The sequence below is a fragment of the Coregonus clupeaformis genome, chromosome 11 (assembly GCF_020615455.1).
Source record: "Coregonus clupeaformis isolate EN_2021a chromosome 11, ASM2061545v1, whole genome shotgun sequence".
NCBI classification, from domain to species: Eukaryota; Metazoa; Chordata; class Actinopteri; order Salmoniformes; family Salmonidae; genus Coregonus; species Coregonus clupeaformis.
The window spans coordinates 38,001,954-38,019,066 of NC_059202.1; the positions used below are offsets into that span (position 1 = coordinate 38,001,954).

General features: G+C 46.2%; 1 protein-coding gene across 1 annotated transcript in view; it reads right to left on the reverse strand.

Annotated features, from left to right (window-relative positions):
* Nucleotides 1-89: 89 nt before the first annotated feature.
* The window catches only part of sptb (spectrin, beta, erythrocytic), a 59,603-nt gene continuing 42,579 nt past the window's right edge, over nucleotides 90-17,113 (reverse strand). Inside the window, exons 23-41 of the mRNA XM_041848169.2 lie at nucleotides 16,986-17,076; nucleotides 16,544-16,690; nucleotides 15,734-15,997; nucleotides 15,271-15,504; nucleotides 14,912-15,124; nucleotides 14,598-14,765; nucleotides 14,189-14,319; nucleotides 13,584-13,788; nucleotides 13,078-13,301; nucleotides 12,710-12,860; nucleotides 12,064-12,308; nucleotides 11,457-11,595; nucleotides 11,106-11,190; nucleotides 10,760-10,956; nucleotides 10,349-10,498; nucleotides 9,865-10,145; nucleotides 3,476-3,649; nucleotides 3,152-3,194; nucleotides 90-2,903 (exon numbers count right to left, since the gene is read on the reverse strand). Coding sequence (XP_041704103.2) covers nucleotides 2,697-2,903; nucleotides 3,152-3,194; nucleotides 3,476-3,649; nucleotides 9,865-10,145; nucleotides 10,349-10,498; nucleotides 10,760-10,956; nucleotides 11,106-11,190; nucleotides 11,457-11,595; nucleotides 12,064-12,308; nucleotides 12,710-12,860; nucleotides 13,078-13,301; nucleotides 13,584-13,788; nucleotides 14,189-14,319; nucleotides 14,598-14,765; nucleotides 14,912-15,124; nucleotides 15,271-15,504; nucleotides 15,734-15,997; nucleotides 16,544-16,690; nucleotides 16,986-17,076 — 3,349 coding nt within the window. The 3' untranslated portion in view covers nucleotides 90-2,696. The remainder of the gene's footprint in view (nucleotides 2,904-3,151; nucleotides 3,195-3,475; nucleotides 3,650-9,864; nucleotides 10,146-10,348; nucleotides 10,499-10,759; nucleotides 10,957-11,105; nucleotides 11,191-11,456; nucleotides 11,596-12,063; nucleotides 12,309-12,709; nucleotides 12,861-13,077; nucleotides 13,302-13,583; nucleotides 13,789-14,188; nucleotides 14,320-14,597; nucleotides 14,766-14,911; nucleotides 15,125-15,270; nucleotides 15,505-15,733; nucleotides 15,998-16,543; nucleotides 16,691-16,985; nucleotides 17,077-17,113) is intronic.

Genomic DNA, 17,113 nt, shown 5'->3' on the forward strand with positions numbered 1-17,113 from the left:
CTCCTGACCCTGCGGCTGACCCTGCTCTCCACCCAATGTTTTGTGTGTGTGTGTGTGTTGCCTGGGGGGGACATACAGTAACTCCAAACTGTCGGTTTATTAGTTTATTTTCAAGTTCACCTTAAAATGTATTGGACATTTTCTGTCAACATTTTGGGATATTTTACATGGCTTGTAGAGAGTAGAAAATGCTGATAAAAAAAAAACCACTACACAGAGGACTGGAAGATAAAGATGGTGAGTTAGTTTAGTATGTGGCTGGTAGATGGGAGGGGAGGGGAGGGGAGGACAGTACAGCCTGTACATTAAAAGGCAATGTGCAGCAGGTTTGAGGTCAATTCCATTTAAAGAGCGACTGCCCCTTAAAAGCAACTTCTCGTTTTGAAAACGACCTATGTAGCATTGATATGAGTCAAACGTATTCTAGTGTCAAGATTGATTACAAAGTGACATGTAAATAGGTCAATTTGGTTTGGTATTTGATTTCGCACACCAGCTAGGTGAAGCTAAGGAAGTTGGCTGCATTTCTTAATGACCAAGCTGAAAAATTTGGCTAAAAAAAGAAGTTCAGCCCCCCTTTTAAGTTCAGGAAGAATGTGGATTTACAATTTTAGTTTTTCCTGAATTGTGTGCAGTTTCAGCAACCTACCACAAAGGAAGGGGGGTATACATGATGCAAAGGAAAAACAAACTACACAAAGTGTTGCACTGTCAGTACTCAGTAGTCAAATGTATTTGTATATTTTACTAGCATAAATGCAGTTCCATTATATAATGTACATGTATATATTAGGTATAGATTTGGGTGATTTAAAAGAAAATATTTGAGAATGTATTCCTGTTTAAAATATCTTAATTTAACTATTACCTATGTCATGAAAAAAATAAATTCTGAGGGTCGATTTCAAATGAAATCCTTTTTTTCTGGTTTTCCCGATTGCACATCATGGTCTCTACCCATCTTCCACGCTTCCTGTAGTTTTTATTTCCATACATACATTCATTTTGACACATTCTTCCATTATGCATTTTCATACTGTGTGGGTTTTGGAAAAGCAGTTTAGACTTGATTGACCCACAATTTTATCCTCAACTTTTGACAAAGTTTTTCTGTCTCATAGACTATGTAATTGAAGGTGTTTGAGTGAAACCAAACAAGGTGTAATAGAAAGAATCAGTTGCATATGACTCTGCAGTCCAAAATAAAGGACAAATAGGGCAGGCCAAGTTGGTCTAGATTCAATCAGATCAAGTGTTTACCGGCGATAGCAGACACCTGCATAGAGGATGTTTCGGTGGTGTTGGAGGAAGAACTGCATTGGAGCCATCAAATCGGTGAGCAGCTGCTCTTGTGATCATTGTCAAGAAGCAACACCCGTCCTACTGGAGCTAGAAGTTCAGAACTAGAAAGCGTAGGCTATATAGAAATAATTACGATCAAATGGAAAAACCATTCAACTAAATATTGAGGATTTCTTTCAACCTAATCAAGGTGTGGATTACATCTCACATTCCAGTGTTCGAACTTGTAAACAAGGCTGCATGGGATTTCTGTTAATGCGACTTCATGCAGCCAATGGCAATGTCCGTTTTAGGTATAATGTGGGGAGCCACTTGTGGATTGGACAGCTTTAACACAGTTCCACCACCTACACTGTCAAAACAACCGCTATGCGGATGTTAGCTAAAGCAGATCTGATTGAATAGAGCCCTAAGAATATCACAACACTATAGCACCATGTTAAACAAAACAAAAAATCAAAATTCATGCATTTTTAGATATTTATGAATAGATATGAAATTCGAGATTCGATTCACAAGTGTTAGGCATAGGCTATTTCAAGTTCTCAGCAACAGAGATGGCCACAGTGCTATTCTGGTAGAAGTCATGATTGAAAGTGATCGAGTTGTTTTGTTTTAGGTAATATCACGACAATAACAAGATAATAACATTATCTTTCAATTGTGTTACTTTCATTATCTCAGCTAAAACAGTCTATAACTTCCAATTTCTGCAATGTTATTTGGCCTTCACAGTGCATAGGACAATTAGTTTGCATACTTGCTGTTGTACTTGCCGTGCATGCAAGTACTGTACTGTGCAGCACTGTACAATGTCTATCATTTAATTAGCTAAAATAGCATTTACAAAGCTCTTTAAAAAAAAGAGCTACCATACCCAATCCTGATGATTTTATGATATAAGAGCTCCAAATTCAAACAGCACAGTATAACAATTCACAACCATTTTATAGGAATATAAGGCAGATGAATCAACAAAAGTACTCTTACGAGTCATACTGTTTTGTAATACATATCATAGATTTATCAAAGCATGCTTTTATCTAAAGTGAGGTTGGGATATAATTGTAAAGGAGAAAAATGATTTTTTTTACAAACATTCTTTGGTTGAGTGTGAAAAGAGCATTCCTGTGCTTTTAATTAACTATTTAAATTTAGCATATATTGTCAAAGAGAAAACAAAAAGAGAAAGAAAAAGGTGGACCTTTGCGTTGATACACTGGCTTAAATACACGCAGTAGCGTGAGCATAGGTTTAAATCTAAAAACTACAATATCTCATCTATTTTAATGTAAAAAATTAAACATTTTAAGGTGATAAAAATCTAAGTCTTACTGATTGTACACTACAACTTATTATTCTGCCCAAGTGACCGCAATATAGTCAGGCAGTCCTCACTTCTTCTTTGCGAACCGACTGAATCCCTTCTTCTCCTTGTCTTTTTTGTCTTTCGCTGGCTCTGGGATGGTGACGGTGGTGGAGGAGGTAGGAGGGGGCAGGCTGCGGGCCCGGGCCCCTGCGGACCCTGAGGGTCCTGCCTCTTCCTGTGCCAGGGGCTTCACTGCCTTCTCCATCGCCTGGGACCAGTGACCAAGCTCCTCCTGAAATAACCATCCATTTATGTTCAATATATTTCATTGAATTTGGGTGTTGGGGTTAAGATCGCTACAATATTAACGTTCATAATACATTGACAGATGTAATGCATTTACACAGATACTTATGATTTAATTCCAGAGAGAGTAGAAAGCTTATTTTTCAGATGGTTCAACAGAAATGAGAGCTGTATTTTGATTACTCATTGATTGACTGATATATTATAATATTTAGAAGTGCGTGAAGAACTCACCTCTTCTTTACACTGGAAAAGGTACTCACTACCATCTCCAAGCCTGGAAGAGAGACAGCCAAATGAACAAAATTCAGTTAGGATTCAAACAAAAGGTGCAATAAGAGAGAGTGTGAACCACAGGAGGTTGGTGTCACCTTAATTGGGGAGGACGGGCTCGTGGTAATGGCTGGAGCGGAATTGGTGGAATGGTATCAAATACAGCAAACACATGGTTTCCATGTGTTTGATGCCATTCCATTCGCACCGTTCCAGCCATTATTATGAGCCATCCTCCCCTCACCAACCTCCACTGGTGTGAACTATGAGACTCAGGATCCTCACCTCAGTTTGAATACGTGCTTCTTTTTCTTGTAGTTGGTCAGGACTTCACAATTGGCGTTGCCGAGCGACAGAGGGTCCTCTCCGTGGTAGGTGGAGCCGTGGCCGAAGCTCTTGGCGTCCTTATAGACAGACAGCTGACCAGGTTTCAGCACACAGTACAGGTTGTTCCAGGACCTGTGAGAGGAGAGGAGCACAAACACATTTTGCTGGAGAGGACCTTAACCAGATACATACACATCCCAAGCTTACCCCAAACTATTTGAATTATCTTGCGGTAGGATCATCAACTTGAAGGATATGAACTTGAAGTATCCTTTATGTCCTATCTAATGTAAGGCCTCGATTCAATCCGATCAAGCGCTAACCCGCATTGGCAGACATCCGCATAGCGGATGTTTTGGCGGTGTTGGACATGTAACTGTGGTATGAGCTGACAAATACACTATATATACAAAAGTATGCTGACACCCCTTCAAATGAGTGGATTCGGACCCGTTGCTGACAGGTGTATAAAATCAAGCACACAGCCATGTAATATCCATAGACAAACATTGGCAGTAGAATGGCCTTACTGAAGAGCTCTGTGACTTTCAACGTGGCACCGTCATAGGATGCCACCTTTCCAACAAGTCAGTTCATTACATTTCTGCCCTGCTAGAGCTGTAAGTGCTGTTATTGTGAAGTGGAAACATCTAGGAGCAACAATGGCTCAGCCGCGAAGTGGTAGGCCACACAAGCTCACAGAACGGGACCGCCGAGTGCTGAAGCGCGTACCGCGTAAAAATCGCCTGTCCTCAGTTGCAACACTCACTACCGAGTTCCAAACTGCCTCTGGAAGCAACGTTAATACAAAAACTGTTCATCGGGAGCTTAATGAAATGGGTTTCCATGGCCGAGCCCCCTCACACAAGCCTAAGATCACTATGGGCAATGCCAAGCGTCGGCTGGAGTGGTGTAAAGCTCGCCGCCATTGGTCTCTGGAGCAGTGGAAATGCATTCTCTGGAATGGTGAATCACGCTTCACCATTTTTTTTAATTTAACCTTTATTTAACCAGGTAAGCCAGTTGAGAACAAGTTCTCATTTACAACTGCGACCTGGCCAAGATAAAGCAAAGCAGTGCGATAAAAACAACAACAACACAGAGTTATATATGGAATAAACAAAAACGTACAGTCAATAACACAATAGAAAATAGAAAATCTATATACAGTGTGTGCAAATGTAGTAAGTTATGGAGGTAAGGCAATAAATAGGCCATAGTGCAAAATAATTACAATTTAGTATTAACACTGGAGTGATAGATGTGCAGAAGATGATGTGCAAATAGAGATACTGGGGTGCAAATGAGCAAAATAAATAACAATGTAAATAACAATATGGGGATGAGGTAGTTGGGTGGGCTCATTACAGATGGGCTGTGTACAGGTACAGTGATCGGTAAGCTGCTCTGACAACTGATGCTTAAAGTTAATGAGGGAGATAAGTGTCTCCAGCTTCAGAGATTTTTGTAGTTCGTTCCAGTCATTTGCAGCAGAGAACTGGAAGGAATGGTGGCCAAAGGAGGTGTTGGCTTCGGGGATGACCAGTGAGATATACCTGCTGGAGCGCATACTACGGGTGGGTGTTGCTATGGTGACCAATGAGCTAAGATAAGGCGGGGATTTGCCTAGAAGTGATTTATAGATGACCTGGAGCCAGTGGGTTTGGAGACGAATATGTAGTGAGGGCCAGCCAACGAGAGCGTACAGGTCACAATGGTGGGTAGTATATGGGGCTTTGGTGACAAAACGGATGGCACTGTGATAGACTACATCCAATTTGCTGAGTTGAGTGTTGGAAGCTATTTTGTAAATGACATCGCCGAAGTCAAGGATCGGTAGGATAGTCAGTTTTACGAGGGCATGTTAAGCAGCATGAGTGAAGGAGGCTTTGTTGCGAAACAGGAAGCCGATTCTAGATTTAACTTTGGATTGGAGATGTTTAATGTGAGTCTGGAAGGAGAGTTTACGGTCTAACCAGACACCTAGGTATTTGTAGTTGTCCACATATTCTAAGTCAGACCTGCCGAGAGTAGTGATTCTAGTCGGGCGGGCGGGTGCAAGCAGTGTTTGATTGAAGAGCATGCATTTAGTTTTACTAGCGTTTAAGAGCAGTTGGAGGTCACAGAAGAAGTGTTGTATGGCATTGAAGCTCGTTTGGAGGTTTGTTAACATAGTGTCCAATGAAGGGCCAGATGTATACAAAATGGTGTCGTCTGTGTAGAGGTGGATCTGAGAGTCACCAGCAGCAAGAGCGACATCATTGATATACACAGAGAATAGAGTCTGCCCGAGAATTGAACCCTGTGGCACCCCCATTGAGACTGCCAGAGGTCCAGACAACAGGCCCTCCGATTTGTTACATTGAACTCTGTCTGAAAAGTAGTTGTTGAACCAGGCGAGGCAGTCAGTTGAGAAACCAAGGCTATTTAGTCTGCCAACAAGAATGTGGTGATTGACAGAGTCAAAAGTCTTGGCCAGGTCGATGAAGACGGCTGCACAGTACTGTCTTTTATCAATCACGGTTATTATATCGTTTAGGACCTTGAGCGTGGCTGAGGTGCACCCATGACCAGCTCGGAAACCAGATTGCATAGCGAAGAAGGTACGGTGGGATTCGAAGTGGTCGGTGATCTGTTTGTTAACTTGGCCTTCAAATACTTTCGAAAGGCAGGGTAGGATGGATATAGGTCTGTAACAGTTTGGATCTAGAGTGTCACCCCCTTTGAAGAGGGGGATGACCGCGGCAGCTTTCCAATCTCTGGGGATCTCAGACGATACGAAAGAGAGGTTGAACAGGCTAGTAATAGGGGTTGCGACAATTTCGGCGGCTAATTTTAGAAAGAAAGGGTCCAGATTGTCTAGCCAAGCTGATTTGTAGGGGTCCAGATTTTGCAGCTCTTTCAGGACATCAGCTATCTGAATTTGGGTGAAGGAGAAGCGGGGGGGCATGGGCAAGTTGCAGCGGAGGGTGCAGAGCTGGTGGCCGGGGTAGGGGTAGCCAGGTGGAAAGCATGGCCAGCCGTAGCAAAATGCTTATTGAAATTCTCAATTATCGTAGATTTATCGGTGGTGACAGTGTTTCCTAGCCTCAGTGCAGAGGGTAGCCTCATCTTACATTTTAGTCATTTAGCAGACGCTCTTATCCAGAGCGACTTACAGTTAGTGAATACATATTTTTTTATACTGGCCCCCCGTGGGAGTCGAACCCACAACCCTGGCGTTGCAAACGCAATGCTCTATCAACTGAGCTACATCCCTGCCGGCCATTCCCTCCCCTACCCTGGACGACGCTGGGCCAATTGTGCGCCGCCCATGAGTCTCCCGGTCGCGGCCGGCTGTGACAGAGCCTGGATTCGAACCAGGATCTCTAGTGGCACAGTTAGCACTGCAATGCAGTGCATCTAGTTTAGATTGTAGGACGGCCGGGGTGTTAAGCATATCCCAGTTTAGGTCACCAAGCAGTACGAACTCTGAGGATAGATGGGGGGCAAGCAATTCACATATGGTGTCCAGGGCACAACTGGGGGCTGAAGGGGGTCTGTAGCAAGCGGCAACAGTGAGAGACTTATTTCTGGAAAGGTGGATTTTTAGAAGTAGAAGCTCAAACTGTTTGTGCACAGACCTGGATAGAATGATAGAGCTCTGCAGGCTATCTCTACAGTAGATTGCAACTCCGCCCCCTTTGGCAGTTCTATGTAGACGGAAAATGTTGTAGCTGGGGATGGACATTTCTGAATTTTTGGTGGCCTTCCTAAGCCAGGATTCAGACACTGCTAGAACATCAGGGTTGGCAGAGTGTGCTAAAGCAGGGAATAACTCAAACTTGGGGAGGAGGCTTCTGATGTTAACATGCAAGAAACCTTTTATGGTTACAGAAGTCAACAAATGATAGTGCCTGCGGAGTAGGAGTGATACTGTGGGCTACAGGGCCTGGGTTAACCTCTACATCACCAGAGGAACAGAGGAGGAATAGAATAAGTATACGGCTAAAGGCTTTAAGAACTGGTCTTCTCGTGCGTTGGGTACTGAGAATAAACAGGGCAGATTTCCGGGCGTTGTAGAATAGATTCAGGCCATTATGTACAGACAAGGATATGGAAGGTTATGAGTACAGTGGAGGTACACCTAAGCATTGGGTAACGATGAAAGAGATAGCATCACTGGAGGTACCGATTGAGCCGGTCTCTGCGTGTATGGGGGGGTGGGACAAAGGAGCTATCTGAGGCAGGTTGAGCGGGACTGGGGGCTTTACAGTGAAATAGTACAATAAGAACTAACCCAAACAGCAATAGGCTAGGCATATTGACATGGGAGTAAAGCATAACGCAATCACAGGTGTTATTCGAGAGGGCTAAGACAACAACTGGTAATGGCGACGAAAGTTTGGGCTGAGGCTAAACAGATAAACAGGATGGGGTACAGTGTAAAGGAACAGTCCAGCGGGCATCAGATGTGTAGCTGAGTGATCATAAGGTCCAGTGAACAGCAATAGGTAAGTCCAGGAGCAGTTCGTAGGCTGCTACAACACAGGCGAGCAGGAGGCACGGCTGTTGATTGCACGTGCTAGCGGGCCGCCGGTGCTAGCAGATGGATCTTCGTGGTTGTCGCAACGGGAAGCCTGTTGAAACCACATCATACGATTACGTCGGCAGACCAGTCATGATGGATCGGCGGGGCTCCGTGTCGACACTAGGAGGTCCTGTCCGGTTGACAGAGAGGTGGATAGCCGGGAGATGGGCCTGGCTCGAGGCTAGCTCAAGGCTAACTGGTGCTAGCTTTGGGACAAGTGGTGATTAGTGGTGATTAGCCAACAACAACATCCATTCGGTTGCAGCTAGCTAGTTGTAATGATCCGGTGTTAAGGTCCAGTGATTCAGTGATTCCGGCAGAAAATCCAAAATGCTCTGGGTCGATAGCACGCTGTGCAGACTGGCCGATAATTGTCCAGGCTAGAGCTGGCTGGTAGGTAGTGCAAGCCATAGACTGTGGTGAAGACCGCTAACGGTGGCTAATAGCAATAGCTAATAGCAAGTAGCTAGTTAGCTGGCTAGCTGGCTAGTTTCAGTCATGGGTTCTTGATAAAAGGTATGAAGAAATAATAGAATCCGTTCCACATTGGATGAGGCGGGTTGCAGGAAAGTATATTTAGTTAAGGATGGAAAGTGAGATAGAGAAATATATACGAAAAAAGACAAAAAGACCAAAACAATCTGGCAGTCCGACGGACAAATCTGGGTTTGACAGATGCCAGGAGAACGCTACCTGCCCCAATGCATAGTGCCAACTGTAAAGTTTGGTGGAGGAGGAATAATGGTCTGGGGCTGTTTTTCATGGTTTGGGCAGGCCCCTTAGTTCCAGTGAAGGGAAATCATAACGTTACAGCATACAATTACATTCTAGATGATTCTGTGCTTCCAAATTTGTGGCAACAGTTTGGGGAAGGCCCTTTCCTGTTTCAGCATGACAATGCCCCCTTGCACAAAGCGAGTTCCATACAGAAATGGTTTGTCGAGATCGGTGTGGAAGAACTTGAATGGCCTGAACAGAGCCCTGACCTCAACTTCATCGAACACCTTTGGGATGAATTGGAACACCGACTGCGAGCCAGGCCTAATCGCCCAACATCAGTGCCTGACCTCACTAATGCTCTTGTAGCTGAATGGAAGTAAGTCCCCACAGCAATGTTCCAACATCTAGTGGAAAGCCTTCCGAGACGAGTGGAGGCTGTTATAGCAGCAAAGGTGGGACCAACTCCATATTAATGTCCATGATTTTGGAATGACATGTTCGATGAGCAGACGTTCACATACCTTTGGTCATGTAGTGTAGGTGAGTGGCTGCTCTTGTGTGTCACAAACCACTCCCTTCCTTATTATCACTACCACGTTAGAAGTTCAAAACGGCAATAGAATGTGTAGGCTAATGCATGTTTTCATGTTCGTTTGGATGGGAGGATTTATAGCCTATCAGTCTAATCGAGGTGTAGACAATAGAATACTTGTAACGCGGCTGCATGAACTTCTAACGCGGCTGCATAGGATTTGACGGATTATAAAGTTGGGTGGTTTCATTGCATCCAATGGCGATGTCCCCGATAAGCTAAAGCAAGGAGCCACTTGTGGATTTGACTGTTCTAACACAGTTCTACCTCTGACACCGCCAGAACAACTATTGTACGGGTCTTGGCTAGCGTGGATCTGACAGAATCTAGCCCTCAGTGGAAAATCCGGACTATCCAAATATAGTGTGACCTAAAAAAATAACTGGCAAAATGTGCTGCCTGAATTCTACGCAAATCAATCATTTAAATCCTAACCGTACTCTGTGAGGTTCTGAGTGTCTCTACCTGTTAGAAGCCTTCTTCCTAGCAGCCTCCAGGTCGTGTTTCCGTCCCAGCATGCCTTCCTGCAGCACAGCCTTAGCACTGAGGGGTTCAGCAGGCAGGGTAGTGGCCCTGAGCTCCCCATCTCTGGGGGTCTGTCCAGACACAGAGGTATCCAGCAGCTCCAGAGAGCCAGCCTCATGCAAGCCAGCATCCTGCATCTCAGAGACCATGGGCATCGTGGAGTCACCTGCTGTCCCCTCCAACTGACCTGAACTTGGCTCCACCACTGCTCCAGACGCAGACTGGGAGAGGAGTGAGAGAGGGAATATTATAATTGATGTACAATCAATATTAATGTACACATACATAAGGATATAATATCCTTATATACCATCCATACACAGAGAGAAAGGACAGGAGAACTAATGGACAGAAAGCAGGACAGAATGGGATTAAGATGGTCAGAGATGGTCATTTTGTCAGCACACATTAGCTCAGTACTAACCAGTGTCTGCTCTTCAATGGTGTAGAGCTGAGACGAATCCTCAGCGAACCCTGTGTCTTCTCTCCTGCTCTCCATCTGTGAGCGCTGCTGCTCCTCTGTTACAAACTGCTGCATCTCCTGCTGCTGTTTCCTCAACTCCAACAGCTCCAACTGAGAGAGAGAGAGAGAGACACAGACATAGAATGTAGTAATTTTCGCCCACAAACAGAGGTAATGGATAGATACACACACACACACACACTGTACTTGTTTATATGAAAAATGGGGACATCAGAAAAAAACTGCTAAAGGAGCCAGATTTACACAGATGACCCCCCCCCCTACACACACACAGACACGCACACACACACACACACACACACACACACACACACACACACCCACACACACACAATCGTATCCACAATATACCGTAGTAAGTCTCTCCAGTGCTGAGAAGCGCTCCTCCCAGGTGGCGGTGGACTTCTCAAAGGCTTCATGTCTCTTCAGCAGTTTCTCCACCTCGTCTACCGTCTGTCCCAAGTCCTTGCTGGCCACGTATGGCTCCTGAGCCACTAGCCACGCCTCCGCCACTGAGGCATCCCGTGCAAACTGGCACACCTCCAACACTGGGACACAAGACAAGAGAAGACAAATGTGTAAGTATGCTATTTGAACCCAGGCCTTGTGTTTTTGTGTTCACTCTGATCTATAATACAGTATCAGGAAGGAGGGGAAAAGGGAGGGTTGTTGTTGTTGTTGTTGCTGCTGTACTCACAGAGCCTGAGCCAGTCCCACCGGTCGTCCCACTTGGTCATCATCTCCTTCTTCTTCTCCATCAGCTGGATCAGCTTATTCTTGATCTGAGAGAGAATGAGGATGACAGCAACAGGGATGGTCCGATTAATTCAGTTTTCAAATGAGGTAGAAGTCACAAGGTAAGGAAATAGCCACATATCTGATTGAATTGAGTGTAGCCCCAGGCTCTTTCCCAATTCAACTTTACTTGATCGCTTGCATACTCTCTCCTCGCTTCCTTCTCAAAACACATTGGAGGAGAAGGTCTGAGGAAGGGAGAGGCATGGAGAAAGGATACAAAGAATTGATATAAAGCCCTGGTGTTCCTCACCTCAGCAGAGTCTTTGTGTTTGCGAGCCAGCAGAGCTTTGCCATGCTCCACACAGTCAGAGAACTTGGGTCCACGCTGGTCGATCTCTGACCTAATCCCTTGGTGGTATTTCATCAGCAGCTCTACTGATGACACGTCCCTGAGGAGTGAGAGGTAGAAACAACCTGTGATCATCTAGCTTTATTGCTCTATCCTCTATCTCTCGATCTCCTCACCCCTTAGCAGCTCTTAGCAGCTGTACTAATGACACATCCCTGGGGAGAGGTAGAAAGGTTATCATCTAACTTTATCCTCTATTTCTCCATCCTTCACCCTTCCTTTCTCCCTCTATCCCCTCACCCCTCCATATCCCCAGTCCACTCTCTCCTCCGTTTCTTGTTGTTTGAAGATGCTTTTCTCTGCATATATTCAGTACGTGTGATATACCTTGTGGCAATTAAACCCACAATTGGTGTTGCAAATACCTGGCTCCAACCAACGGAGCCAATGGACCCCCTTTCCTCCGCTCTTGTCCTGTCCTGTTCACCTTAAACTCAGAACCCAAAACCAAGTCTCACCTGCACTAGCTAGCTAGCATTTATGTTAACAGTCTGTCACAAGAGATTACCGTGGTTTCTCCTGTGTCTCTATCTGTTGTATGGTGCTCTCCATCCATGCCATGAGGTCTCGGACCATGGTGAAGAAGCGGAACTTATCAGCTGTCTCCTCCAGGCGTTTCCTGCGGCCGTCACAGGCATCCAGCAGGGCTTTCCAGGCCTCCACCACCTCCTTCTCCTGGGCCTGGATCTCCACAGCCTGGTCCCCAGCGTACTGGGCATGCAGACGGGCCGCTGTTTCCTGGAACTGCTGCACCTGGTGGGGGAGAAGGAGGGAGGTTGAGGTGGTGAACTTAGATATATAATCTCTATGGTGGTGACTATGAGAGAGAAACCATCGATGTAGAAGACTTCCAATCCCATCTCAGCTAGGTGGCGTTATTTTCTTTATGGTCCTTCGAGACAGATTCGAACGACTCCAATCACAACTGGAGTTCAGTGTTATTGCAATGTGTTGCTACAGGGAGGCCAACATGGCATACACAAACAAATGCTGTCATACAACTACTCACCTTGATATAACTTGAAATGTACATGGCTGTACACTAGCGCCATCTCTAAGTCAGCATAATATCTCTTAATATCTTAACGCTGCCTCTCCTGTCGACCTCTCAACCAAACTCCAGGCTTCCCAGGCAGTAGGGGGTTAAGGTGTACCTGTTTTCCCAGAGCGCTAATGTCCCTCTCGAAGGAGGCGTGCATGCGGTGGAAGGTATCTGCCTTGCTGAAGTCTTCTCCCAGGTCAGCAGGAATCTCATTATGTTTCTCCTGGATCTGAGCCACCAGCTCCTTCCCATCATCGAAGTACCTGAAAACCACCAGGGCATTCTGTTACAGCTGAGAACTCACTGTAGTGTCCTACTATAATCTGTCAGAAGTCAGATCTCAACCATCTATGAAAGGGGAAATGAAATGTCTTAAATGTCTGAAAAAAATGGTATTGTGTGTTTGAGCCTAGCATACAAAGCCAAAGACAGTTAGTGGCATTAATGGACTATTTGCCAACCAATTGTGTCCACACTCACTTGAGCAGGTCATATGAGGCTTGTAGGAGCTGAGCACGGGTGTCTATGAGTTCCAGCAGGTCAGCCCAGCTCTCATTGACGCTGTCCTTCCACTCGGCCATGGCAGAAGCCTCTGTGTGGCCCGCCTCGATCAGTTCGTCTATGGTCTGATTCACATAGTCCACACGCTCCTGCCCCACCATCCCTGTCTCCCGGGCAAAGTCACGGAACTTGTCCCTCAGGATCTGGACGGTTTAGATTTGGGGAGGAAAAGGAAAAAGGAAATAGTCTTAAAAATACGAAGATAATAAAGCAATCATAAGAGCTCTCAAGCTTGGATATACTCCATAAGAATACAGAACATTACAGAGAGAACCAATACAAGGTGTGACCACCTAGAACTTTCCATTTACTTGTTCGTTTTCCCCCAGATTTTCCAAGAACCCCTTGGAAGCTCATAGAAGCCCTCCAGGGTTCCTAGGCTGAGAATCCCTGGCCTCTGTATTTAGTGTGTATTCCACCCTCACCGTGACATGGTCCAGGTCCTGTCCCATCTCCTGTGAGGAGGCCACCACATCCCTCTCAGCGATCCAGTGCTCCAGATCCTCCACCTCTCGGCTCAGCAGGAAGTGATGATAGACATGGTCCAGCTTCCTCCTGCGGTCCTCTGACAGGTCCTTCAGACCAGCATACTGCTTATCTACCTGGCCCTGACGACGGATGACAGACTCACTATGGGGAGGGAGGAAGGGAGAGGGAGAGGGAGAGGGAGAGGGAGAGGGAGAGGGAGAGGGAGAGGGAGAGGGAGAGAAAGAGAAAGAGAAAGAGAAAGAGAAAGAGAAAGAGAAAGAGAAAGAGAAAGAGAGAGTGACTGACAAGATGATCATCATGCATCAACATGTATCATAGCTGTTTGATCTTTGTATGGTAAGTGACACAATCATAACCACACCCCTCATTCTCAAATATACGGTTACATAGTGAGGCACAAGAGACCAATCCTAAAAATGGATGATTCCCCACATGTATGCAACATAGTCTTGCATAGTCTGTCTATAGAGGAGGTAGTGATAGCTATACAGTAGTACACAAGGTAAGATGACTGAACCCTAAATGTCTGGGTTCCACTCACCCATCAGGGTGGTCCTCATTGAGCATCTTCTGTGCGCGGTCAGCCAGCTTCTGGATGGAGTCTGAGTAGTCATCTACAGCCTGCTTCATGATCAGGTGACGCTTCAACATCAACATGGCACCCCGCTCATCCTTAAGAGGGGGGGAATTAACAATTTAATGCCACAATCTTTGATATGTTCTTTCAGCCAAACAGAAGCCCCACCACTTGGTTTATTATGAGGGATGGGGTTGGATAAATGTCTGACAGTCCATAAGATCAACCTGATAGTTCTAAATATATTTTGAGTACAATACCTTGGCCTTCTCATCAGCGATCATGTAGAGTTCCTGCTCTTCTATTCAGGCCTCAGCCTCCTCCCCTCCCTTCCTCTCTCCTCCCCTTTCCTCTCCTCCCCTCACCTCCTTACCTTAGCTTTCTCATCAGTGATCATGTAGAGCTCCTCCTCTCCTATCCAGGCCTCAGCCTCATCAGCGTCGTTATAGTACTGTTGGGCCAGGTTAGATCCGTTCAGCCTGTCTCTCCTCTTAGCCATCTCATCCTGCAGCCGAGACCACACCTCCTCCAGCTCCTTCACCTGGAATCATAATAATACATGGGTTTTACAGTACATAGCGCTTTTCAGGGACACAATATATCAAAAACAAAAACAGTATCAAACAATCAAGCTTGCACATGTGGACGTGTGCAAGCTTGCATGTGCAAGCGTGAGCATGTGCACACCTGCTCTCCAATACGCTCAGCCTCCGGCCCACCCTCCTCTGTCGCGGCCGACGCCATCCTACGGCCACGCTCCAACACCTCATCCACCCGGGGCTGGTGACCCTCGATCTCCCTCTGTAATGTCTGGTTCTTCTTCAACAGCATTTGGACTGCCTGGAGATTGTTGCCATGTTCATCTGACATCGCAAGGGGCAACCTCTCCTCTACCCAGAGCTACGATAGAGAGGGAAAAAGAGAGAAAGAACAGTGAAACACATAGTGATCATGTCAGCATTTCTCTGAGGAAGCATTCTGACATGTTTCAGATAGTAACAACAACGCTATAATGGGGTTGATGATAAGCTGAAAGGCATCCTCACAATCTCATCAGCCAGGTCCCTGTAGAACTGGTGCACGGCCTTGGCTGCCTCCAGCTTGCCCCTGCGCTGGGCCAGGGGGGTGAGAAGCTGCTGGAAGTCCCTCTGGATGGCTTGCTGCTCAGCCTCAAGCTCCGGCTGGTCCTCCCTGCTCCCGGCTGGGCCTCCGTGTTTCTGGACAGCCTCCTGGAGGTCTTCCAGCTCCCGCGCACGGTCACGCACCTGGGTCTCTGTTTGCTGGAGAGGGGAGGGAGGGGGGAGGGATTGGTTAAAGTAGCTGGGCAGAGAAGAGGCACACATTTTTTTTTCTCTCCAAGAAGATTGGAACTTTGATCCCGGACAGTACAGGGGACAAACCCTGTCACGAGGGGGGCATATGGTTCGGAGTCTAGAGTGTTATTGTTCAATCAGACTCCGAAACTGGGGGCACAACTTTAGACAGACACACCCCTCCACACACACACACCTGGTGCTTCTTGAGCAGGATGTTGGCATTGGTGAGGTCCTTGACCTCATCGTCTCCCTGTAGCTCCTTCTGAAGCTCAGCCAGCCACTTCTTAATGTCGGCCAGACTCTGGTCAAAAAGCTCGGAGCGGTTAGCATCAAACAGCAGACGGGCCTTGTTCTCGGCAGTGGACTCCAGCTTGTCCCATAGCTCATGCAGCTTTGCCAGACGCTCTGTCACGATAGGCTCGAACTCAGGTTTGGCATCCATTAGCTCCTGACCCTCCTGTGGATGTGGATGAGAAGAAGGGGCGATGTTAGAAAGGTCACATTCAGGGGAAACATTTTTACTTTTTATATAATCCATCAGCTCCTGTGGCACATGTATGATAAGCAGGGGCACATGTATGATAAGCAATATGGATGGGATGTACACATGGAATAGTTCAATTAGGCTATATGATTACTGGGATAGACTAGCGTCCTGGGGGTGTACTTGTACATTAAGCTGCCTCACGCTCCACAAACAGAAGATCCTGCCCTATGGGCCATTCTGGCTCGGGCAAGGCTACTTACTTTGTATATTATTATTTCAATCAAAAATCATAATGATAAGTAAACAGAAACAGAAGCCAGTTTGGCTAGATACCTTTGCGAAGAGCAGGTTGATGTTAAAAGGTCACATGGACAATATTCTTACTTATTATAGCATGTGGCATTTAGCAAGGATGTGACCACAAGGACACATAGAAACTGATACTGTAGTGGAGCGAGCGAACAGGCTCTGACAGCTCAGTGTAGCTATGTCACCTTGCACCTTGCACACACACACCTGGTCTATTTTGTTTAGCCAGTCTTTGTTGGAGGCCAGCTCAGCCATGAAGGCCTGATGCTTCTTCCACTTGGTGTGAAGGTTCCTGTCCCCGTCGTACGACACGTCCTGAGCCGTCAACATCTTCTCGTTTATCCACAGAGTGAGCTGGAGAGATGGAGAGAGGGAGAGGAGAGAGGGTGTGGAGTGGAGGGGGAGAGGAGGAGGATGGACAGAGGGATTGAGAGGGGGAGTGGAGATGATGAGGGGTGGCGAGGTGGAGGTGAGAGGCGGATTGAGAAAGGATAGTGGAGAGGGAGAGGATGGAAAGAGGGAGTGGCGAGGTGGGGGATAGAGATACGGAGATCAACACAGAGTCAGCACAGACAAGAACAGTAGTAAGAAGTAAGACAGGAACACATTTGCAGTATCGTATTCCCAAAAAAGGAATAAAATAACTTACATCCTGTGTGTTTTGCAGGAAGTGTTGAAGATCACGGTTATCCTTGAGTACCCCTGTAACTTCGTTGGCTTTGCCTCTGTTCTTGTGGTACCTGCAGATAAAACACACAGACACAACAGAACAACACG